At 36.2% G+C, this 26,188-nt stretch overlaps 2 protein-coding genes across 3 annotated transcripts in view; both read left to right on the forward strand.

Annotated features, from left to right (window-relative positions):
* LOC128184406 (DNA polymerase theta-like) overlaps positions 1–16,953 on the forward strand; it is a 29,998-nt gene extending 13,045 nt beyond the window's left edge. Inside the window, exons 12-29 of one of the 2 annotated variants that reach the window (XM_052853858.1) lie at positions 76–218; positions 686–860; positions 1,230–1,384; positions 1,844–2,043; positions 2,500–2,624; positions 3,490–3,733; positions 4,413–7,657; positions 8,447–8,581; positions 8,958–9,245; positions 9,534–9,746; positions 10,217–10,344; positions 10,693–11,062; positions 11,853–11,975; positions 12,377–12,561; positions 12,773–12,884; positions 13,699–13,823; positions 15,242–15,374; positions 16,440–16,953. In XM_052853858.1, the coding sequence (XP_052709818.1) occupies positions 76–218; positions 686–860; positions 1,230–1,384; positions 1,844–2,043; positions 2,500–2,624; positions 3,490–3,733; positions 4,413–7,657; positions 8,447–8,581; positions 8,958–9,245; positions 9,534–9,746; positions 10,217–10,344; positions 10,693–11,062; positions 11,853–11,975; positions 12,377–12,561; positions 12,773–12,884; positions 13,699–13,823; positions 15,242–15,374; positions 16,440–16,675 (6,335 nt within the window). In that variant the 3' untranslated portion in view covers positions 16,676–16,953. The remainder of the gene's footprint in view (positions 1–75; positions 219–685; positions 861–1,229; positions 1,385–1,843; positions 2,044–2,499; positions 2,625–3,489; positions 3,734–4,412; positions 7,658–8,446; positions 8,582–8,957; positions 9,246–9,533; positions 9,747–10,216; positions 10,345–10,692; positions 11,063–11,852; positions 11,976–12,376; positions 12,562–12,772; positions 12,885–13,698; positions 13,824–15,241; positions 15,375–16,439) is intronic. The other variant, XM_052853859.1, reaches the window with a different exon arrangement.
* A 1,608-nt stretch (positions 16,954–18,561) lies between these two features.
* LOC128184834 (histone-lysine N-methyltransferase PRDM9-like) overlaps positions 18,562–26,188 on the forward strand; it is a 31,618-nt gene continuing 23,991 nt past the window's right edge. The window contains exons 1-5 of the mRNA XM_052854449.1: positions 18,562–18,603; positions 22,059–22,103; positions 24,127–24,286; positions 25,728–25,844; positions 25,961–26,034. Of these exons, the coding sequence (XP_052710409.1) occupies positions 22,083–22,103; positions 24,127–24,286; positions 25,728–25,844; positions 25,961–26,034 (372 nt within the window). The 5' untranslated portion in view covers positions 18,562–18,603; positions 22,059–22,082. The remainder of the gene's footprint in view (positions 18,604–22,058; positions 22,104–24,126; positions 24,287–25,727; positions 25,845–25,960; positions 26,035–26,188) is intronic.

Genomic DNA, 26,188 nt, shown 5'->3' on the forward strand with positions numbered 1-26,188 from the left:
CAGTTTTAGCCAAAGCTAGTATTTGATAAATCTTCTAAAGAAATTAAGACTTCAATGATTATACATGCATTATAGGGGAGAGCATCCTGATCTGTAAACCTGGCGAGCGGAGTAAGGCTGTGACTCTAGTACAGTCTGCACTGCCCCCTGTCAGCAGTTGTCTCATCAAAAACCAAGGGGAGCAACTCAGTTCCAGCATGAAGAGAGCTATTCTAGAGGTCTGGATTATTTCTGTGATTTTTATTATCTCCTTTAGTAGAAGAGATCTGTATAAAGATACTGTAAACCTACTTTTATTCACGTGCGAGAAATATTCGCGAGGTTTGCGAGAGCCTATTTGTCGCGAATATTTCTCGCCACGAATCAGTATTTGCCATATAATTATTTTTTTAAAAAAAAGTGTGGATAAGGCTTGGTGAAAATTACTTGCTGCGAACCAGTTCATCTCAAGTAAATCACGAAATAAAGTCGTTGTGAATAATAGTCGGTTTACAGTATAGTAATATATTCAAGACTATTATGTGAAATTTTTGTAGGTAATAAAAGTTTGATAGAGCTAAAGATATAATACCTAAACTTTTTTGGTAGAAAGATTTTTATTAGGTACAGTACAAAGTGTCATGCATGTAGGCCACTGTCTAGTCAAAATTTGTATTCAGGTTTCTGCTGTATGTTTATTGTACAGATAGTTGTGAGTGGTGTAGCTGACTCGGTGCCTGATGTGACAGCCTATGCGTCGTGTACCATGTTGGCAGCTTCCTTGGACACCAGCTCTGACCAAACACAAGGCATGATTTCTGCCTGTATTCAGTTCTTGCAGGAGAATGAATTTGTGTCTCTACAGAGAGTCCGGTCCTCAGGTTTGTATCGTACTGACCCTTGAGAAGGCTTTACAGTTTAGAATCTCATGTTTTGTGATAATATAGGATTTTTATCCAATGTGTTGAGTTTCCTTTCTCAAAGCATAAGTCAGAAAACACACAAGGTGGATACAAATCTTTCACTTTATTTGTTGTGTTAAGAGAAATGTATATTTTTTTTAATAAGCCCTCTGACAATGAGGGCAAAAATTATTGGGGATGGCCTGAGAGAAAGGGGGGGGCATTGATTCTGCACACATGTATATAAATAAAAATTTCACTGTCATGGCATGATCATTTAACCAATTTTCTGCATTGTGTGGTGTGTCATGTTTAGATATGTGTACATGTAGCTAGACTTGTTTGTAGATGGAGTTTATGAAGACCGCTTTGTCCCAACACAACTCGGTGCAGCTGTTCTTGCCTCCAGTCTGTCCCCAGACGAGGGTCTGTCTGTGTTTGCTGAGCTTCAGAAAGCTCGACAGTGTTTTGTTCTGGAGAATGAGCTCCATATTGTATACCTGGTGAGTTTACCTGATATATTCAGCGAGTTTACTTTAGAATTGTGTAATTATCTACTGAATTTACTTCATATTGTTTATCCAATGAGTTTACTTCTGAATCATATCTTATATAAAGTGAGTTAACACCATTATATTGTATATCAAGTCAGTTTACAGTGCAGTTCATATTGTATATCTAGTGAGTTTATTTCATGATGAGCTTTTACTACATATTGTATACTCATTATCTAGTGAGTTAACCTCATAGGTTAGCTTCCTTTTGCATATGTATTCAAAGTTTACCTTTTACTTCATGTCATTTTGGTAAGTTTAATAAGTCAAGAGAGAATTTCCTTAGAAAAATAAACTGAATAGAAATGAAATTATCCAACACTGTGAAAGATATCAATGAAAAGGTTCATTATGTAGTAGATATGTACCTTTTCTGACTGATGAATACATGTATTGTAACTTTTGAAGGTGACCCCCATCTACTCTCTGGACCTGGGGGCGGGGATGGACTGGTACAAGTTCTACTGCCTGTGGGACAAGCTGTCCCCTGACAAGAAGAGGGTGGCTCAGCTAGTTGGGGTCAGTGAAGCGTTTCTGACCCGGGCCATCCAGGGCAGGATACCAACCAAGACAGAGAACCAGATTCGGAGTCTGGCCATCCATAAGAGGTACAAACACAGGGTCACATCCGTACGTATTTTGTTAGTCTGGAAGGACACTTCAGATTACTATCACTGGAATGAATTACAATTCACACGTTCCATTAAAACTCTGACTTCTGTCAAATTTTCAAGATAGCAGATTTTTTTGGGCATGTAAACATTATGTTTTATTTTTGATTTTGTTAAGCATTATTGTCCATGTTGAAGGAAATAACTGACTGCAAAAAATAAGTTTGTACACAAATAGTACTTATTCATTTTTATCAGTAGATAGAAAATATATGGAAATCATTTTGCGCAATTACATTTTGCTTTAGCCCTACCCAAAAACACATTAAAGGTATAAAAATAAAAATAATACACTGTATATGAGGAGAAAATATTGAAATTCCTCTCTTTATGTTAGAATTATAGAAATTTTTCGATAACAAATGAATCTTTTTATTTGGTTCTTTGAATAAGGTTCTACACCAGCCTCATTCTGAGCGACCTAGTCCAGGAAGTTCCCCTGGGTGAGGTGTGTCATCGCTATGGCGCCAACAAAGGCCAGCTCCAGTCCCTACAGCAGACAGCTGCCACTTTTGCAGGTGAGTCTAACTTCTTTAGTCTTTAACATTTCATCATTTAAGAGGGCTTGATGGTCGGGGCCATTTTAATACTTAATTAATCTCCTTGTAAACAAGAGCTCTAGATAAAGATATAGGAAAATGATCAAAACTTAAAGCTAGAATATTTTTACTTTTTCTGATCTATATAATAGTTTTATGGCCAATGTTTAAGATATGTGAATTTGAAAATGTTCACTTAGACATGAACTTGGTTGGGGATGTGCTCAAAAACCTCATTGAAGCCCAAGGGAATTAACTGCAGGTTCTTTTATCTTTCTTATCAAATTGTAAGTTCATGTGATTCCTGTAGATTAATTTATATCTTTTGAGTTTAAAATAAATTATTTTTTTCAAAGAGTAGAATTATTCATGTAGATTTTACTTGTGAGTCATCTTCTTTCGTTCAACTTGGCCAAATATGATATAAAGGGATAATTAGATTTTCTTAACTAATTATCTAAGGGTTTAGAGGTTAAAATCAGAATTTTAATGTATGGTATCTAAAAAATAACAAACTCCTGTATTTGTATGTGATAGAAAATAAATTAACAGTCTTTGAACAGTAACTAAGATTATTCCTACAAGTATGGTAACGGTGTTCTCTGTTATATGTCTTTCAGTACTTTCAGTACTTTGATTATTCCTACAGGTATGGTAACTGTGTTCTCTGTTATATGTCTTTCAGTACTTTCTGTACTTTGATTATTCCTACAGGTATGGTAACGGTGTTCTGTGTTATATGTCTTTCAGTACTTTCACTACTTTGATTATTCCTACAGGTATGGTAACAGTGTTCTGTGTTATATGTCTTTCAGTACTTTCACTACTTTGATTATTCCTACAGGTATGGTAACAGTGTTCTGTGCCAGACTTGGCTGGTACAACCTAGAGCTGATTCTTGGTCAGTTCCAGCACCGCTTGACCTTTGGCATTCAGCGAGAGCTCTGTGACCTTGTCTGTTTGACCTTGCTAAACGGTCAGCGAGCCAGAGTCCTGTATGATGGGGGGTTTCATACAGTGGCTGCCCTGGCTAATGCAAATGTTTCTGACGTGGAAAAAATCTTCAAGAAATCCTCCCCATTTCAGAGGTTTGTTTCTACAGATTCTATTTACTCTAAACTATTAGCTCTCTGGTTGATGGTATTTGTATTCTGATAATTCTATAAAAAAAATCTTAAATTGTTACAAAACAGGAAGTTTTGGCTAAGATACTATGATTTTATGATTCCAGACCAAAAATATTACAAGTAACTGATTAGGACTTTCAATATTACAAGTAACTATCCGATTAGGACTTTATATATAACAAGACTAGTAACTGACTAGGACTTTATACTGTGGTTTCATTAATTTTCGTGGGTATCAATTTTTGTGGATTTTCTAAAAACCACAGTTTCAAAGATAGGTAATTTCGTGGCCAATGATCCTATCAATACAAAATGTTAGTTGAAATTAAACTTCAATGAACATTTAATTTCGTGGATCAACTTAACAACGAAATCCACGAAAATTGGTATTCAACGAATATTGATGAAACCACAGTACATCACAAGTGACTGTCTAATTACGATTTTATATATTAACATGAAGTTCTGTATTAGTTTTCCCTTTGTCTAACAGTTTGTGTTAACCTCTCCTTTATTTAATTCAATTATTGTCTCCCTTCATATATATCAGTGTTTTTGTCTACCTTTACACTCTTACTGTAACAGTTAATTTATCTCAAATTTCTCTCTTTCATATAACTGTGTATTTGTTTCCCTTTAGCTCCAAGAAACTGGAGAATGAGACTGAGTGGGAGGCTGCCAGGCGACAGGAGAGTCGCTGTATCTGGTTGACCGGTCGTAAGGGGGCCACAGAGAGGGAAGCTGCGCAGGCCATTATCCAGGAGGCCAAGTCCCTAATCCAACAGGAGCTTGGAGGGCTGGGAATCCAGTGGAAAACTCCGGACACAAGGAACAGCCTGGAGGAGGGATCAAATCCGGATCAGAATAGGATGGACTGTTCCAGGGACCTGGATAAAAGTTCAAATAATCACCAGATTGGATTGATGAAAATGAAGCCAAAGGGGTCAGTGAGAAAGAGAAGATCTCTGAGTAGGAAGAGCCCTGCATTATCCCAGGCCAGGAGTTCCAGGGGTAAAGGCTTCGATAGACAGGAGAAGTCGGTGGTTATAAGTCCTCCAAGTTTCAACTCACAGAGTCGTAGGAACAAGAGTAATATTGGGACTGATTCAGACAGTGGGAAACCTTGTGATAACGACTGTATTGTAATTGTTGCTGACAGTAGTGGAGATCCCAATGAGAGACAGGGAAACAAAGAGATCCCAAGTATAAAGGATTCTGTTGTAAGACAGATTGAAGAACAGTCCTGTCAGCAGAGGAATAGAAATAATCCAGAAGAGAGAGATTGTGAAAAAAAATTTACTTCTGAGGTCAGAGTACAACCCAATCATATGTATCATAAAGATCAGTTACAGAAAGATTTGGTAAAAACTAATGCAAACTGTAATGAAGAAGCAGGAAAAGAACAAACGGGACTACATGAGGCAAGAGAGAAACCAAGAGTGGAAGTCATCAAAGCCAATCCTAGTAGATGTACAGAGAGAGAGAATGTATCCAATATGTCATCATCATCATCATCAGCAGCAGCAGCAGCAGCATCATCATCTGTCATTAATTCATCATCAAGACCGGCTGAGGACTCGCATGTATTCAAATCCCCCATATTTTCTTCTTTCTCTACAGGGATCAAGAAATCAGGCCCAAAGACAAGAAGTTCCTCTTTTCCACTTTCCACATTGTCTACGTCATCCACATCTCTGGGTTCTTCCACAGCATCTGTAGTGATGTCTCCTCAGCTGGCAAAAAGCAAGAATGACCTGATCAAAATACCTTCAGATGAAAGAAACGCTATGCCAAACCAAAGCATTCAAAGAGGAATACTGTCTGGTGTGCAAAAGAAAATTACCAATTCAACTGATTTAAAGACAATAAATGGGAAGTTAAATGAGCATGAATCTGATGTTAGAACAATAAATGAAAGAAGACAGAAAGCTGATTTAACACCAGAGGCTAACTTAGTGTTACTGGATAGAGGTGATTCAGAAGAGAGGAAAAAATTACAAGAGATCAAAGTTAACAAAACTATAGAGCCAATGGTCTGCTCTGAGGATTTTGCAGACAGTTTTGTCTTTGAGTCACAGATGGATGGCAACATAGAAGCATTTCCAGGGCTGTGTATTGAAAATGCACAATCGCTCCAATCAAAGAAAACATTTGGTGATTCAGAGAAGATAAACAGTAAAATTGTTGTTGATAAAATAATAGAGAAACAAATTAATTCAAATGGAGTTTTTCAGCCCAATGGTAGTTCCTCTTCAAAGAAACATCTTTTGAGAAATGCTCATAGTGTACCGGTAGTTGAGAAACAGAGAACTAATACAGCTTTGAGTACCGCTGGGGCAGCTACGGTAAACAAGGAACAAGTGGATGATGAACATTCAACAGATGGAAATGATATGAACCTTAGCTGTAGTCTGCTTTCATCACATGATTTGTCATGTGACCTCCTACCAGCCAGTAACTTTGAGAGATGCATGGTGTCAGACGACGAATCTGATGTTTGTAGAGATGAGTCGTACAGGGACCTCAGAATTCCCTATCTGAGTGGACAGGAGGCATGTTTTGATGGTAATGAAAGGAAAGCTGACCCAGCACTGGGGGGTTATCAGATTTCACAGGGTCTGTTGCAGGAGCTTGATGAAACTTTCAGTGAAGACTGTAGTCAAGGGTCAAAAGGTCAGAGTCAAAGGTCAGCTGGTCAAGGAGGTTCATTTAAAAATGATAAGAAGCAAAACAATGATAGCATAGATGGCATGAAAGCCTCAAAAGTAGAACAGGGTAAGGCAGCAGAACAAAATTTAAAAACTTTTGAAAAGAAGAAGAATGGTCAAATAATTGAGAGGAAGATGGAGGAGGCAGAGTTTGGAGTAACAGAAGAGATGGATGACTCTCTGACTTTGTCGATGGTGTATGAAGTGATAGAGAACTGTGATAAGGGGCAGTGCAATAAAAACTTAAACTCAAAGGCAGACAAGTCCAATACCAACCAACTAACATCTAGGAGGAGTTCTCAGCGCAGTGCTAAATCAAATTCAAAAAAGACAAATGAAATCATATGTGAGGAGCTAAAATCAAAAAAGAGTTCAGAGTGCAATAAAAGATCGACTTTAAAGTCAAAAGAGTCCAGTTTTACCAAAGTGAAATGTAGTAGAAGTTCACAAGACAAGGACAAGAGACTAAGTCCAGGAACACTGGCTTTTCTGGATGATCTTCACACCAGTCTAGACACAGACAGTGACACCGTAGTAATGAAGACCCCATTGTGTCAGAGGAGAAGGGGAAATAACAACAAAGAGGGATCAACAAGAGATAGTGTAGTGATGGATGAAGTGATGGATGAAGATTTACAGAATGGATTTTCTGGAGAGGATAATGTTAGAACAAACGAATGCCTGTCTCCCACCCCTCCTAGACTTAGTCTTGTTAATTCACCAAAAACCGTCCGAAAGGCCACGCCCAATAGACATAGGCCTCAGAAACAAGATGACAGAAAATCAGCAAGAAAGAATATAGAATCATTGGGAGTGTCCATGAAGAACTCCAAGGTTCCATTTGTGGAAAGTGCTAAATCCGCTGAGGAGGAGGTAAGGGAATGGAATTCTGGGAAGTTGGAGAGTCCCACAGGGGAAGATCCCCCCTATGTGGAGAGAGGGCCAGTGGTCGATCCCAACGAGACTGGTATACCTCCCTCCCAGGGTGCTTTCACCATCATCGATGTGTGTGCTGACAAGGTGCTGTTTGATACTTTCATTAAGGAGTGGAGTTGCCAGCCATCCTTTGCTATCTCACTGGCCTGTATAAACAAGCCTAGAGACCCTGTAACCACTACTGGAGGAATTGGGGCCAAGTTTACTGAAGCAGGGGACACAGGCCATAAGTCTTCTAAAGGTATGTAAAAACATCCCTGTATAAGTACATAAACCAAATTGAATGTCACTATAGGGAGTATAGGTATCTCAGTCAGGGGACACAGGCAATAAGTTTTGTAATGGTACGTCAAACCTCTTTGCTGTTTTTTTTTTTATCAGACTGAGTACAATGATTTAGCTACCTCAGAAGTACAATATTCACTGAGCTGGAGGCGAGGTGATATTGTACTTCTGAGGTAGCTAAATCATTGTATTGATGGGAAAAAAACCGGCAATAATAATGTTATTATGTGATTCAGCGACAAACTGATACAGACACATCAAATTGAGTGTAATCAAGCGAAGATTTTAGTTTGAAGCTATGTAATCTAGCTTTGGGTCGTTAGCCTCTATGTACAACTAGTTAAAGAAAAAAAAAAAAAGAGGAAGAAGCCAAAAAAAATGTATGCTGTTTTAGGTAAAATAAAAAAGATATTGATTTTAGGAATAATTATAAGTAAGCAAAACATAAAAACAATCCCTTTAAGTTAAGCAATAGTGCTTTGTTAATCTGATCCAACACAATCATGTGGTCTGTTAAATCTACTTCCAGTATAATTTTGATTTTGATTCATTAATCATAATTAATTGTCCACAAATTTGAGTTTTTGTAAAAATTATCAAAATGTATCTTAAATATTAATTATGCCCAAGAATACTTTTCTAAATGTGCAATGTTTTCAGAGGCAGCAAAAAATAGTGCTACTGTAAGTTGATTACTACCTGCACTTTTAGTACTTTGATTATTGTTATTAAATTATCCTCACAGTGAAAACAACTGAGCCTGGAGTTGCCTCCAATGGGATACCTGTGTGGGGTGTAAACCTGGTAATTACAGGTGTGGCGGTCAGCTGGGGGGACAGGGATGCCTACTTCATCACCTTGACCTCAGAAAATATAGAAGGTATGTTGTACAAAATTATATTAAGCGGGTCCACTGTAATTAATGGTACTCTCTCCATGCTTAGAAGAAGTGCATACATTTTATAGTTTCATTGCGACCAAGTAACTTGGCCATATAAATGTACATGTAAGATGTATATCTACACAGGTGAGGACGGTACAGTGAAATACTACAAATTGCTATAAGACAAAACAGCTTAAATAGGAATTGTAGGTATAGCGTTGAGGAAAGAGAAAAATTGCAGACAATGCTGTTTACACGTTATGTTTAGTTTTATTTATGGTAGATGAAAGCAGTCTTTTTATGTCAGTTAGTTCAAAACTTTTAATGCAAATAGAAGTGAAAAAGACTTCCTTGATTTTGTTGTATTCTACAGATGAAGAAGACACTGATTTATCTCCCCCTGACCTTGATAAGTCTCTCTCTGTGACAGCGAGGCTGGCAGCCATAAGGCAGGTGTTGGAGAGAAAGGACAGCTTCACAGTTATTGCTATGGACGCCAAGGCCTGTTATGGGGCCCTAGAAAGGAGCTGTGGAATATGTTGTCAGGGGGAATTCCAGGACCCTAAAGTAGCCACCTGGTTACTGGACCCTGGGGCAAAGGAAAAGAATTTACACCGCATGGTCCATGATTACCTCCCTTTAGAAGCATTTCTATTAGAAGGTTATCTATTACACTTTTCTTCATATGCATTAGAGGTTACTTTATAATGAATTCTTGTAAAATGTTCTGAAGTTTTGAACTTTTGAAAGACTCTTAAAAATTGATACATTAATTCTTTTAGAAATTAGTGTTTTAAATCTGCTTCTCTTCTCTTCAAGTGAGAAATTCAATGTGACGGCTAAGTTCAGAGTTTATTTGGTATTACAAGACTGTGTCAAGTTTATTAAGTTGCATAAACACTGTGAATAATTGAGAATAATAAACTTTGAATTTGTTTGTTCCTTGCAGACATAGGGGGAGGGGTGGGTTATGGGAGTCTAGGGATGTCCCCTGAGAACCCTGGGTCGAGTCGGGTGAGGTCGTGTACAGAGGCTGTACTCCTCACCCACCTGATGCAGTTCTACACTCTGTGTCTGACCAAGGAGAACCTGTGGACAGCCTTCCTAAACATAGAGATGCCCTCTTTGATTACACTGTCTCAGATGGAGATGAATGGCTTTGGTAGGTATTGGTTTATACCTTAACATAGAAATGCCTTCTCTAATCACACTGTCTCGGATATAGATGAATGGCTTTGGTAGGTATTGGTTTATACCTTAACATAGAAATGCCTTCTCTAATCACACTGTCTCGGATATAGATGAATGGCTTTGGTAGGTATTGGTTTATACCTTAACATAGAAATGCGTTCTCTAATCACACTGTCTCGGATATAGATGAATGGCTTTGGTAGGTATTGGTTTATACCTTAACATAGAAATGCCTTCTCTAATCACACTGTCTCGGATGGAGATGAATAGATTTGGTTTGGGATGGTCTTTCTGAATGTAGATTTAACAGTTACTGTGTGGGTCTATACATTTACTCCATTGTCTCGTGGGGAAACTGAATGCAGGTTTAACTGAATACAAGACATCATTAGCAGAAACTTTTAAATTGTATTTTATTTAGGTACTTACTTTTGTCTTCAGGTTTCAATGATGAGGAGTGTGAGAGACAGAAAAATATAATGGTAGCTCGACTTGGTGATCTGGAGGAGCAGGCGTACCGCTGTGTGGGACACCAGTTCTCTCTAACATCCACTGAAGATCTCTCACAGGTAAAACACATACCTTGTTGTAATTAGAGGGCATGACCTTACCACAGAAGGACTCTCAAAGGTAAAACAAATACCTTGTTGTAATTAAAGGTCATGGCCTTACCACAGAAGAACTTTTGCACGTAAAACACTTACCTTGTTGTAATTAAAGGTCATGACCTTACCACAGATTGAAGAACTATCACAAGTAAAATTAAATATGTACCTTATAGTAATTAGAATTTGCAATAGAGGCCATGATCCTTCCATTCATAATTGCTGTCCTATGTAAATAAGAATTTTAGGATAAACTTTTAATACATTCCACTAGATAAAAAATATTTCAAGTGGCACTTTTTTTTTTTACAGATTCTATTTATAGAACTACAGTTACCTGTAAATGGTGACCCCAGTAGTTTGGGACAGCCAATGAGACCCAATCGCAGGGCTCCAAATAGTCATCGAGGACGGCAAAAGTCACAATTCTCCACCACTAAAGAAGTTCTGGAGAAGCTGCGCCCTCTGCACCCCCTCCCAGGGATCCTATTGGAGTGGCGAAGAATTAGTGGTTCTCTGACTAAAGTGGTGTTTGCTCTGCAGAAGGAGAAGGTGTATTGCGAGAACCTGGGGATGCACAGGATCTTCACAGATGTCCAGTATTTCACCGCCACAGGCAGAGTCAGTCTGTCAGAACCCAATCTACAGAACGTCCCTAAAGACTTTCTCATTTCTGTGTCAGGTTTGTACAGAACATATCTAAAGACTTTCTTATCTGTTGGTTAGGTTTGTACAGAACATCCCTAAAGACTTTATCATCTTGGTCTTAGATACAGCGTTGGTACAATCTACAGAGTGTTACAAAAGATTTTTATCAATGTTTTGGGTTAAAGACTGAAAATACTCAAACAAACTCCTATATCAGTATATGGATTAAAATCCTTTTTTGGCAGACCATATATTTTGGCTTGATTATAACCATTATTATGCCCCCTTCAAAGGAAGGAGGGCATATTGCTTTGCTGCTGTCTGTCAGTTCGTCGGTCCACCAACAGTTTCCGTTCATTTTCTTTTGATTATGGGTACGATTGAGCCGTTTTGGATGGAGTTATTTCTCTTGGATATAGAAAAACTCCAATTTTTTGCAGTTTCTGTTTATTTTCTTTGCAGAGGTTTCACTCATTAAAATGAAATTTGGTATACAGATTTATCCTAATATTATCTAGGTCAAGTTTGATTTTGGTTATGATTGAGCAATTTTGGACAGAGTTATGTGCTTTGGTTGTAAAAAAAAATTCCAATTATTTGTAGTTTCCATTCATTTTCTTTGCAGATTTTACCAAGGGAGGGGGGCATAAGTGTTTCACAAACATCTCTCGTTTTTATCCAAGAGTAGGAACTAACCAGAGAATATTTAGGTTGTAAACAAGCAGATATTGGAAAATCTGTTTCTTTGATTTGATTTTTGTTTTCAATCATCAGTGTACTTTAAGTCTTGTAAATGGCAGACAATATTCAATGTTTCATTGTAGCTCCAGTAGAAAACTTAAATCACCTGGATACTGCTGGCCATAGAAACAAGAACCGTAACTCTGGACAGTCTGCTGACTCCTCCTTCAATGTCAGCATGAGGAACGCCTTCATTCCTTTTCCAGGTCAGGCTTTAAATTGAATTAAAATTTGTAATGTTTACATGTATATAAAGATTGACTCAAATTAAAAAAAAATTGCAATTAAAGGTCGTTTCTATCAAGTTTCCAAACAAAGATCCTTTTTCTACTTTAGTGTTTACACTATGAATAATTGTCATCTTTGATAGTTACCTAATCACTTGTGTTTATGTTATTTGCTGTTTACTCTCCTTTACTTTTATTATATACATTGCATCAGACTGTTGATTTTAGCAGAAGGCATGTTAATATATACTTAATAAATTTATAGTAGCCACCCTGAAATGATAGTCACCCTGAATAGTTACCTAATCACTTGTTATTTGCTGTTTATTCTGCTCCTTGTCTTTTATGATATACATTAATCAGACTGTTGGTTTGGACAGGAGGTGTGTTGCTGGCAGCTGACTATTCTCAATTGGAGTTACGCATGATCGCACACCTATCCCAGGATTCCAAGCTGATCAAGATCCTTAACGGGGACGGAGATGTGTTCAAGCTCATTACGGCCCAGTGGAAGTCAATCAGCGTAGAGGAGGTCACGCCTGAACAGAGGCAGCAGGCCAAACAGGTGAGTTCAGAGGTCAAGAGTGTTAGGTCATGGGTCAAGCAGAAGAGGTCATATAAGAGTAAGAATATTGGTCAGAGGTTACAAGCTCGTAGGTTCAATTGCAGACACATCAGAATTATTAGATTTTTTAGTGCAATATTTATTTACAAAAGAGGTAATATCAATGAACTGTTTCAAAAGTTGTCCATACTCTGTTTGATTTGTTGTACAGATCTGCTATGGTATGATTTATGGTATCGGGGCTAAGGCCCTGGGGGACACACTGGGGGTGGAGGAGAATGATGCAGCTGCCTTCATACAGACCTTCAAGTCTAAATACCCAGGTAAGGCCATAAGAATTAATTACTTGGTTCTCAGGCCAATATTTTCAAAAACAGTTGCGGATTCACAGTGGTTTATTCTTATTTCATTTTTAAAAAAAAGAATGTAGGATTTTTTTATTTCTTTTTACAAATTACAGTTCTCATCATATCAATATGACGAAGAAGCGATGTTTTAAAGCACATAAACAGTTTCCTTACATAGATGTGTCAGTCTTAGATATTTATTGGCTCAAACTTGGAAATTTAAAACTTTTAGAATGATACATGTAATAACTCTGAAGCAGGTGGACTTGGAAACAATTTGTTTTGTACAAGACTTAAAATGCTATTGGGCATGGGTCCTCTAATTTAATAACCTGTCCACAACAACATGCTATGAGAAGGCAATTCTTTTGATTTTGACGAACAGAGTTTTAAAGGAAAGATTTTATGATAGAATTTTGAATTTTATGGCTTTTTGAAAAAGTAATACATGTACCAGGAATCATGTTCAAAAGATAAACAGTTTGAAACATTCACAAAAATAATGGAGGTAAAAACCTTAAATTACTACAATTACATCAATACTCTATCTGTGATTTCGTAAAACTATGTTTTTACCCTGAGATATCATACAACATGTATTATTTCCTCTTATTTCATATACTCCATGCAACAAGCTGGTGGGAGGTATAATGGTTTTGACCAGTGAGTCTGTCTATCTGTCTGTCAGTTAGTCCTGTTTTGTTTTGTTTTTTAGTCAGCACAGCTCCCCTTAAACTGGTGCAAAGAATTTTAGAAACTTTGTAGATGATAATTTCATAATTTCTTACAGGAATGAGGCGCTACCTGAAAGACACTGTTGAAAAATGTTGTAAGAACGGGTATGTGGAAACAATAAGTGGACGACGCCGTTACCTGCCATCCATCTCCAACAAAAACCCCTATGTCAGGGCCCATGTAAGTACATGTACATGTCTTCCAAACCAACAAAAACCCCTATGTCAGGGCCCATATACGGGTAAATAATCCACATAAAAAAAATCCTGGTGTAAGGGCCAATAAATAATCCACATCAATAAAAATAGCCCTAATTCAGGGCTATAAAAGTTAGACAAGCTCAGTTTTTATCTCAGCCTTACTTTCCCTTTAATATATATTTCTTTTGTAAAAGTGAGACTAAGATCAAAAGTAAGAGCGTTTAACTTTTATGGCTCCGTGGCTAGCTGCAGGTCTGTAGCTCCCAGTCTGAAAAAATTCGGATGGACGTCCCGTAAAGTGAAGTGGAGCAGTTTATTTACACATGAAAATGGCGACTCTCAATCTCGTCATAAATTGATATACTTCGTTTTCCGAGGTCAGTTTGCATGTTTAATAGAAAGTCTAAGGCAAGTAAAGTGATGATATCAGTAGTAAATTTCCTGAAAAAATTAATGTTACTAACTGTTTTCACAGAATTTGTGTGCAAATAAGGTTAATCAGTCCAAATCTAGCGCAATTTTTTGTGCGCCGTAAATTGCAGATTTTTATTATGGGAGGCACTGTAGCTCCCAGGTCCTCCATCCGAATTTTTTCAGACAGGGAGATACAGATCTGCAGCTAGCTCCATGGCCTGAAGCTAACATGGCCCCTGAAACAGCTGCTTCCAGTCTGAAAAAATTTGGATGGATGTCATGACCAGGTTATCCGTCTGATTTTTTCCAGACTGGTAGCTACTGACCTGGCCCTGGGGCCATAAAACCTAGACAAGCTTACTTTTGATCTAAGTCTCACTTTTACAAAAGGAACATATAGTGGAAAAGTGAGACCGAGATCAAAAGTGGAAAAGTAAGACTGAAATAAAAAATGAGATTGTCTAACTTTTATGGCCCCGGGGCCTGCAGCTAGGCCCATGTAAGTACATGTAAATGTATTTAATTAGTGTGTTTAGTTTTGGTTTTTTTATCTTTTTTAGAATGAGAGCTTTATATGAAAAATTCTTGTATTACTACCTAATATTTCTCTTTAAATTGTATGCAATATTTAAGAAACATAACTATAAATGTATCAATGAGGTTCTCTGCTTTGTGTGTAATGGTACTTGGTAATTGGGAATAAGATTTTACAAATGTAGGACCAGTTCATAGTTTTACAGTATTATGCACAATGAATGGTAAAACCAATTAAATGTATCTGTACTAGTTTCAATGATTGTAGCTTCTGAAAGTCTTGTTTGCCTTTTTTTTCTCCATTTCTCTCTTTATCCCCTTCACTTTCTATCTCTCTGTTCTGTGATATGTTTATAAAACAAATATGGAAACCTCTCTTTCTCTGATCTGTCTATCTGTATTTTATAAATACATGTAATTGCAATTTTTAGGATTTTTTTTTAATCACAGGCTGAGAGACAGGCTGTCAACACCACAGTTCAGGGGTCAGCAGCTGACCTTGTCAAGGTCGCTATGAACAGGATTGATGACAGATTGTCTGCCATGTTTCCACTTTCCAAAAAAACATTCTCCTATAAAGAAGGTAAGCAATTCAGATGGAAACCAACAACGCAGTATAAAATACGCATGCAAATTCTCCCAAATATCACCAGTTGGTGATGTAGACAGTTCGGAAAGCTAATTCTGGAGAGAAAAAAATCTGATCAAATAGTTCTTCATATTTTTAATCAGGTTTTCCAAATGAAAAATCTGGTTATTGAAATGGTGAAAATGGCAAGCGGGCAAGTGGGCGACTGCCAAAAGGGTACCCTTATTTTACAGATAACTCCTCCTACAGTTTTTAAGATAAGAAGTTGTTCCTTTGCAGATTAATTGTACATATATTATAGGTGTGCATATTGCTAGGATTTTGAAAAAAAATACCAGCTGTTGAATTTACAGGTAGTCATTTTTTGACAAAATATTGAATCGGGTACCCCTATTGTACGGATAACTACTTGTACATTTTTCAAGATAGGAAGTTGTTCCTTTGCAGATCAATTGTACATTTATCAGAGGTGTGCATATTGCTAGGATTTTCGATTTCTTATTATTTTTGAAAAAAAAAATACCTGCAGTTGAACTTAGTTATTTTTGGCAAAATATTGCAAATAGGGTACCCCATTTCTCTGGATAGGTAGTGTTCATCAATTCAGGTTGACAAATGGATTATGGATACTGTTAACACAAAAGAAAACCCGGTTTGCTGGTCACATTGACAGCTTTTCTCTTGTTAAAGAAATTGCTAAATAGTTAATAAAAAGTTTTTTTTTGTGAATATGATTCACAGAGATCATTCACTAAATGATTGAAAAATTTCTTTTTATCCCACTTTATATCCCTAAATTTATATACTAGTAGTTCAAATTCAACTTGGTGTACATGAATGCCATTGCAACCAGGGAAAGACAAAATTTTGCCTGTACTGACTATCAAAATACTAAAAAAAAAAATAATAAGGGTTTCAAAAAATCATGTTTTGTCTAGTAATCAATAAGCGTTATTATTCAAACTGATTAAATATTAATTAGATTGAATATTTCTTGTTTTGTAAACATTGAATGGTTTGTTTGTTGTGACTTTGATTTGAATTGTATGTAATTCATAGAGCAGTGTACTGTGATTGTAGATGAGGTACAAGGAATTGAGCTGTCCAGTGACCGGTGCTGTCTGGTTCTACAACTCCACGATGAACTTATCTACGAGGTCACCGAAAGCTGTCGGGGTCAAGCTGCTAAAGTCATCAAGGAAGAAATGGAAACAGCTATGACCTTGTCTGTGAAAATGCCTGTCAAGGTCAAAAGTGGGTTGTCATGGGCAACAATGCAAGATTTAGCAGTTTGAGTAAGGCACAAAAGAGAGAAGATATAAAAAGAATGATGACTTTCAAAAACGTCTTTCATATTAGATTGTTAGCAGCAATTTAGGAATTTTATCTGTGATATGCAAATGTAATTGTAAATTTCATTTGAAAACTGTATTTATTTTTATTAAGGCTTATTTGTAATCATTTACCATCATATTTTATTTATGATAAAACAGTTGAAAGATTGTAGATATTATAATGAAATAAAATGTGGCAGAAATGTTATGATTGTATCAAAACTACTAAATGAAACAAATCTTTCTTGTTTACTTATATGAAAGGTTTAAACATTTGAGCATGTCTATAGAACTGGCATTTCATAACCAGATGTTTCGGACATGACTCACAAATCTTAGGGGTAATTTATGGTATTTCATTTTGGACGATGTGAGCACATGGAACTTTATGGAATTGTTTCAACATGGTGGAGTGTTCAAAAGGTTGATGCAGTTTGCGCAAACAATGTACTTTCTATTGAAATTGTATTTTACGACTAAACCAAATGGGCAGTTGTGCCATCTTATTCCCCTCATCTTCTTTAATCATACTTTTGATCACTGTCCCGGATAAGAATTTTAGATTTAAAAAAAAGTCAACTATAGTCTTTCCTAAGATCCCCTCGAACCACATTTTGCTTTATTATTCGATATTTATAAATACCTCAGGGTTCAAACAATGTTCATTCAAAAGTATGAAAAATTTCCAAGATTTCCCAGTTGTAACGCCCCTGTTAGCTTATCAGGTTTATTACACGGCTAAAAATGTGATGTCTACGGGGATTTTGTATTGCAGGAAGCCCGGATGATAATGTTGAAAAATTGCGCGAGGTATTCCGAGAGACGTCCGAATGGAGAAAAGATGAAAAAATTCCCCATTATAAATCTCCGTAAGAAATCTATTTGCGTTCTTGTAAATTTTTTTGTGTGAAAAATGATAATGTGTAAATGAAGATATCTTGGAAAATTTCCCTTTCACCGATTTCAATTGCACTTCTTTCACAAATAGGTATATTTTTTAAAATCAAAAATTGACCAAATGTGCTGCAGAAATATCTTGGGACAGACCACCCACCCACACTCAATTTCTTCATGGTTCAAAAAAATGTGTATATAAGGTTTACTACCAATCTGTCTTGGTACAAAATGTATGTAATTAAATAACGTATACGCATAAATATATTTATTTGCATATCTTAAAAGCAAAGGTATCTTCCCGGTGATTACCTCGTCCTACACCTTCCACCGTGATATGAATAAGCTTTTAGCCCGGGCATTCCGTCATGCTGCGTGTTTTTTGTATAAAAACTCAAATGGCGTCTTGAAAATTGGCCTGTTTTATATCAATTAACTTTTTTGTATCGACCAAAAATGTCTGATCCGAGGTATCTGCCAGCGATTCATGATAAACTCGTCCTACACTTACCGCAATGACGTACAATCTATTGAACAATTCTAATCAGTTCTGTCTGACACCTGCCCTTAATCATCTTACTGATTGTTTTGGTTATAGTTCTTGGACTAAAATCTAAAATTACAAAAAAAAAATAATTTAGCAAGTCATGATTTTATTTTACTTCTAATAACACGAACTTTCACATGATTCTGTCATAGCTCCTTCCCTACCCCCCCCCCCCCCCAAAAAAAAAAAAAAAACAAAAACACAAAAACAAATCAAAACGACAAAAAAAAACAACAAACAAACGAACCATCAAGCACACTTTCAAATAAATCACCTTTGAAGTTCTACAATTTTAATAAGTTTTCCGGTTTTTTTTTAATATTTATTTATAAATCTAAGATATTACCAAAATATTTTCAATCGGGTTCGATATCCTTTAAATTCTCTCAATCGTCTGCTTCCAAAGGTCATTTCTTAGACACCAGGAAGACTAATAGCAGTTTAACAGGTAAACTAGACCTTTTTGTGAAAATTAGTGCATTATTGACTAAATAATGTTGTTGTTATATGAGCAACAGATTGGTTGATTACTCGTTGGTAAAGGGTTAATTTATACTTTTTATAAGTTAATGAGAGGGACGGATATATCCGACCGTCATTAGGGGGTCCAGGGCAGCCCCCCCCCCCCCCAAACCTGCAAAGTTTAATTTTCTTTATAGGCACTAGGGCCGATAAAATTACAAAATATATACCTTGGACCCCTGGCAAAATCAAATAACCGCCACACCCTTGAAAATGTTTTGGATCTGCACATGAATTTTTAACTTTAATATTGGTATATATACTGTACTATTACTTATTTGGTTAGTTACTGACTCACTACGGAAATATATTGGGTCGATCAATCTCATAGATGGCGAGGCGAAGCCGAGCCGTCTATGCGATTGATCAACCCAATATTATTACTGAACAATGTGCAGATTTCAACTATTAGGCCAATCCACACTTTGCAAAAGTTGTTCCCCTTTGCGGGGTGAACCCAAAGGTCAAAAGGGAAAAAACAACTTTTCCCTTCTTTATGCAACCAAATATGTGGGCGTCCTGTAAAGAAATCTCTTAGAATTTAATTTATTCCTTCGATGTGTGTGTTGCCCCAACTTTGGGCAATCAAAATTTACAGAGGAAACCGATTTCTAATGTCAAATGACGAAGTTACAACCCTCTAAACTACAAAGGCTACTGTGAGATATATTATTTTGGTTTTTCCCCAAAGATGGCGGCAAAGGGACGTAACTTTTGTAAAGTGTGGATTGGTCTATTTCCTCCGTTCGTATACGTTGTCTATGGAGCTCGCAACGCGAGCTATTAGGTTTGTTACTGACTCACCACTGGCGTCGGGAGCAAATTGAAAGTTGGGGAGGGGGGCCCGGGGGCTAGACTAATCCTCAAAAATATTGAGGAAAAAAAAACAAATTCCCAAAATCATGGAAATCCTAATCCGGGGGGGGGGGGAGTATACCTACTTCCAAAAAAAATCTTACCTACCAATTTTTTTCTCCCCAAATCATGAAATTCCTAATCCGGGGGGGGGGGGGGGTAGTATCCCTATGACTCCAACTGCTCAATCTTTCAAGGCAAATTTAGGAACAATTATCTTTGCTGCGAGAAAAAGTGGGAGGGGGGGGGGGGGGGGGCTGAACCCTCTATGATTCTATGTCCCTAGGTCTAACTTTGCAAAAAAAGTGGGGAGGGGGGGGGGCAAAGCCTAGCCCCCCCTCCCCCCTCCCGGTTCTGACGCCTATGCTCACTACGGAAATATATTAGCTGCAGGACTGTAGCTCCCGGTCTGAAAAAATTCGGATGGACGACCTGGGAGCTACAGTGCCTCCCATAGTAAAAAACTGCAATTTACGGCGCACAAAAAAATGCGCTAGTTTTGGACTGATTAATCTCATTTACGAACACATTCTGTACAAATCTTCGATCCCAAAAAATTCCTCGGACATTTTACTACAGATGTCGTCACTTCACTTGCTTCTGATAGTCTTTTAAACACCATCAACAGCCCTGTAAACTAAAGTGGTGCAAGTTTGTTTACATTTAAAAATGGCGACTCTCGATCTCGACGTAAATTAACATACTTCTTTTTCCGAGGTCGGTTATCATGTTTAAGAAAAAATCTGAGGCAAGTAAAGTGATGATATCAGTAGTAAATTTGCTGAAGAATTTAATGGTACTAATTATTTTTACAGAATTTGTGTGAAAATAAGGTTAATAAGTCCAAAACTAGCGCAATTTTTTGTGCGCCGTAAATTGCAGTTTTTTACTATGGGAGGCACTGTAGCTCCCAGGTCGTCCATCCGAATTTTTTCAGACCGGGAGCTACAGTCCTGCAGCTAGAAATATATTAGATTGTTCAATCTCATAGATGGCGAAGCGAAGCCGAGCCGTCTTTGATATTGATCAACCCAAAATATTTCCGTAGTGATCGAGTCAGTAACTTACCTAAAAAGTGTTTTGTTTTCCCGAAGACTATCAAGCGACATATTCATTCACAAATAGCGGTGATCTACGCAAAGCCAAGATTCCTTACATCTCGTCCAATTAAACTCGTTTAAAACTTTAAACTCTTCAAAATTATCAATACCACCTTTCAAATACGCTTTTAAAATCTTCGCTTCACTCATATTACTTACAATGTTTTGTTGCTATTCAATTTTAATCCTCTGCAGAGATTTGAGCAAATTTAGACGCTGCCATTTTGTTCTGCCCCAGACTCTATATAAATAGTGCCTGTTTGGGAGGGTAACTGTTGAAATTGACACCCGAGAAAGCCATTGACAATGGTTTTCGAGGGGTGTCAATTTCAACAGTTAACCCCCCCCCCCCCCCCCCCCCCAAACAGGCACTAATTATTTTATTATACTGAATGTCTTTATTTTAGAGAAAATTTTACTGCTTTTAATTAAAAATGACATGAATTCTACGGCGAACCGTACACGCATAATTTACGCGCTTGTAACAATTCGTTGTGTTACTCGTTGCCAAGTGCGTTGCTAACGCTGAGGGTGATAGAACGGATTATCAACTGCGTCTAAGCCAACCAGATTTCGGTATTTAACATGAAAGTATAATAAAACAATATATTTACATCTCCCAAGTATTGGTTCCTCTATTTCTTACGGAAACTTATAGTAAATTCATAGCTCTATAGAAACAGCCAGACTGAAATCTACATGCCCCATTTATCGATTGGTCGAAATCTACAGCGGCAGAAACTGACAAGAAAATGACAGGACAGATATGGACACGCCCTGTTTATCGATTGGTCCAAACCTATAGCGACCTATATAGGAAAAATCACGGACTGCACGAAATAATCATGACGATGTTAGACTCAAAGTCTCACAGGAGACGATTTGGCTGTTTCTTTTAGCTGACTTACTTACGTACATCAACAGTAATTTAGTGAATTTTACTTACTTTTCCTAATCAATTTATCGATTAGCTTAAAGACAGATGTTAATATAAACAATAAAATGCTTTCTTTGATGATTCATTCGGGTTTTGAAGGTAGTGATCATTGATTTTTCTGCAATGTCACTAACTTCATATCCCGAATGAATCACCAAAGAAAGCATTTTATTGTTTAAGTGACGTCAATATTCAAAGGGCAACTACTGTAATTTAAAAATAATTCCAAAGGGCCACTACTCTAAATATTTTAATGACTTACTGAATACAATTTCTATGTTAAATATTAAATATGAAATACTGAGTTGAGTAGGTGAGGCGGCGGCCAATATGACGGCCATATTGCCTAATATTAATCCTCAAAGAACATACATAGAGATATATGAGGCAGTCACGTGCCAATGTTTAATCCAATAAAAACGTGACATTTCAGTCGTTGTATGTACACTGTCATATTAAATTTCATGACTTTAATTTACATTTAAGCAGGTCAAAACATTGATTGGATTGAAAATGGCGACGCATAATTTCAAAGTAAGTTTATTGTTTTTTGAATAAATAATAAGCTATTAATATATAATATTATTTTTGGGAGTTGATTTTAATCAACTCTCCTATGCAGTTACTCTGGCAAACCGAAAGTGAAACAGTGTTTGGACCTAGGCACAAATCATCACCGCTGACAAGTCTTAGTTCTTGAATATAACAGAAAAATTCGATGTAATGTATGCTTAGCATTGTTTTTCAAGGAAACTTATCTATAAACACTTTGAAAATAGTCAGATTTTATATAATACGAACAATTTAGTTTATAATCTATCTTTAAATATTACACAACATGATTTATATAAAGGGTTTCTCTAAATTCTTGTCTGAAAAGTCAAATTAAAATTCATATTATATAAAAGTGCGTAACTTAAATACAGACTAGGTACTAATTGCCACGCAAGATAAGTTGATTTTAAAATAAATGATAATCGATAAAATCAACTCCCGTCAGTACTTCAGTACTTTGATTTTTATAAGCAGGCATATAGTTTTAACAATTGGTTTTTGACCACACTGTTTCTTTAAAGCTGCAAGGTCTGATGGTATTTTCCGTATGCAGTGATTCAATCACGTCACAAAATTAAAGATCAATAATAACTGTTTTACGTTAAAAGGAGGGGCATACTGATACAGTATGCATGAGTGCACAGTATGCTAAAACCGTTTGCCCCACCCAAGTTTGTATTTTATAATTTTGTTAACGAGTTTATATTTTTGGTATGGGTTCGATCTAGACTGCCAAAAGTATTGCTTTTAATTATTTCTGAAATACCATAGTAATGTCAATAATCCGAAACCATCTTGAATATAAAGATGGGGACCTTAGATATTTATTTATTTATTTGTGACCTATGTCACATGCCATGTTTTGGAAATGTGAGGCATCAAACAGAAATGATAATTTTTCTGAAATTATTGCTAAAATTTGGCATGAAAATTGATTATTTGAGGAAATCAAACAAATATTTATAGTTTGAATTATTATTTAGTTATGGTTTCAATACAGTATGAAGTTAAACACATGTAGTGACTATAAAAGTAATATCCAAGTCAAAGTTTCAAAAACCTTGCTTTACTGATGGTTTAAAATGCCAGCGCATAATGATTATAACAGCAAATGTAAAGATTGTTAAAAAATTTGGAGTACATATAAAATTGTAACGCAAATAAAATAAATAAATGTAATGCCATCTTTCCAAAACTTTGCATACAAATAGACATACAAAGTCTCATATATAAGTAAAAATAGTAGGGGTCACATCAATAAATTGAGATATGACATGAAATAAGCTAATTTTAGGCAAAAATTGGAAGTTTATTTTTTCTTTACTTCTATGAAATGTGAGTTAAATATGCCAAAATATAGTGATAGAAAAAAAATATCAAAATATTGTTCAAATATGTTTTGTGGGGGGGGGGGGGGGGGGGGGGGGGGTTTGCATCGAATAGATAAGGTTGAAAAAGTGTGCAAAGTATCCGAGTGACTTTCGAATGGTGAATAGATGTCAACATTTGGCGATCATTGCAATGACAATAGACTTTATTCTTAACTAAAGTTACAATGTACAGAAAATATTTATGTATCATATGTACAAATTAGAATAGATGAAAACTATTTGTACAAGCATAATGGAGGAATAACAGATAGTTGATAAACCAAATTAATATACATGTAGTATCTAATACATGTAGTTTACATGTTTGCACGGAAAAAAAATAAATGAATAGGCTGATGACATTTTTTTCTGCTGTGCTACTTGTATCTTAGAGCAAAAAAAAGTATTTATAGTTTCATTTGAATTCAAACGCACGTGTTCAAATGTTACTCACCAAATGCAACAAACGAAGATTACGGATTTAACCCTTAATTATGATAATACGCAAATGTGTTTGTTTGTTTTTGAATTTGTTGTGTTATAGAGTGAAATTTTAAAGGACAATTTACGGTTGTTGTATCACGTTGAACATATATAGTATTACATGTATAAGTACCGATCTTTTCTTGTAGAAATCCGAGTTTCCCAGTGACGACACGATGCATGCGCTCGAAACAAAAGAGTTCAGCATAGCAGAGTTCTTTTCCAAGGCAGAGTTTGCAAAGCTGTCGGACTATGAAATAAAGAGATACATGAATATGAGGAAGAACTACGAGATCATGGTGGCCGTTGGTATGTGATATTCACAAACTGTAAGGGGTCCCATTCATACAAGTTTACAAGTAGACGATTATTAAGTTCAGACAGATAACAGGCAAAAACAAGTATGGTAATTAAAAGAAGCTGTCAATTATAGAAAAGAGTTTTAGCATCAAGCAGACATTTCGAAATTTTCAAAGAGTTAAATAATTATTAATTTTTTACAACTATTAATGATAAAAATATTGAAGCATTCAATGCTTATATATAAATTATATATCGTCATAAACTACTGAAACAAATCTTATTCATGAAAAAGAAGCTGGGCTTATTATTATTCAACTTTAGATCATATTTTGACATTACAATTTGAAAAAAACCCTGTTGTTTTGACATACAATGCATGTTTAGATATATAAATAGTGCCTGTTTGGGAGGGTAACAGTTGAAATTGACACCCCGAGAAAACCATTGTCAACCGACGCGAAGCGGAGGTTGACAATGGTTTTCGAGGGGTGTCAATTTCAACTGTTATCCTACCAAACAGGCACTATTTATTTTGTTATACTGAATGTCTTAATTTTAAAGAAAACTTAACTACTTTTACATAGGAATAACGTGAATTCTACGGCGAACCGTACGCGCATAATTTTCGCGCATGTAACAATTTTTAATGTTACCCGCTGCTAAGTGCGTTGCTAACGCTGAGGGTAATATAAAGGATTATGAACTGCGTCTAAACCAATCAAATTTCAGTATTTAACATGAAAGTATAACAAAACAGATTATGAACTGCGTCTAAACCATGCAATCAGATTTCAGTATTTAACATGAAAGTATAACAATATAAAATGACATTGCATGTCCTACGTGTTACTAGTAAACAAAAACTTATGTCATAGCATTGTACAAATCATTTCTAAGGGAAGGATGTTTATATTTGTTTGTTATAATAAAGGTCGACGCACTTTGTCACGGGTAGATAATTAAGACTTATTGAAAAATTGTTGTCATTTAAAAAAATCGTCTCAAAAAACAGTTTGCCCAGAAACTTGTGTTGGAGCATCGATATGTAGTTTGTTTGAACCATGATCCCTTAAGGGAGGGAAAGGCCACAAAATGTAGGGCTAGAATTTTTTGCAGTGAAAAATCTTGACCATTTGACCAGAAAAGCTGAAACTTTGCTAAAAGCATCTTCAGTGTTGACTTAAGTTAATTAGGTTGTCGGGGGTAAGTGGGGCTACAAGGGTAAGTTTTGTTTAACATAGAAATATGTACAGAAAAGTTTAATGATAGTTTTAAACACGATAAACTCAACCCCTAAGTCGTCAATATATTTTCTGTCTGATACCATAAAATTGATACGGACATACATGTATGAGTAGAAATATGGCTCACTGTGTGCCCCTGGACCACTTGTTTACATTTAAAATGAATTTATCAACAAATAATTAACAAGACGCATTGATCACAGGGTTACCTGCAGTTTTACCAGAGTTCATGAGAGGACCAAAATCAAGGATTAAAAGAAAACCAAAGAAAGTGGACTCCGATAGTGATGAGGAATGGACACCGTATAAATCAACAAGGGGTATGTCAGCAAAGAATTCAATGTATTAAAAATAAAGAATCACCACAAATTACTCGCCGCTTAATGATTGGTAATAGTGGTGACTTTCACTTATTTATTTATTTATTTTTTAACAGAAAAGAAACAGACTGTCAGGTTTTCTATCCCAGTAAAGCAATCAACCGAAAAGCAGCAACGTGTCACTCCGAAGGTATTCGTTTATTGAATTTATTTTATTGCGAAGGTATTACTTACCATGATTTTGTGTATTCAAATTGATATGTAGGATATTCAGGAGGCCTAGTCTAATAATTTCTACCCTAAGTACCCTTGATGAAATGTATTGCTTAAAGTTTGTCTTCTAT

This window comes from Crassostrea angulata, chromosome 5 (assembly GCF_025612915.1).
Source record: "Crassostrea angulata isolate pt1a10 chromosome 5, ASM2561291v2, whole genome shotgun sequence".
NCBI lineage: Eukaryota > Metazoa > Mollusca > Bivalvia > Ostreida > Ostreidae > Magallana > Magallana angulata.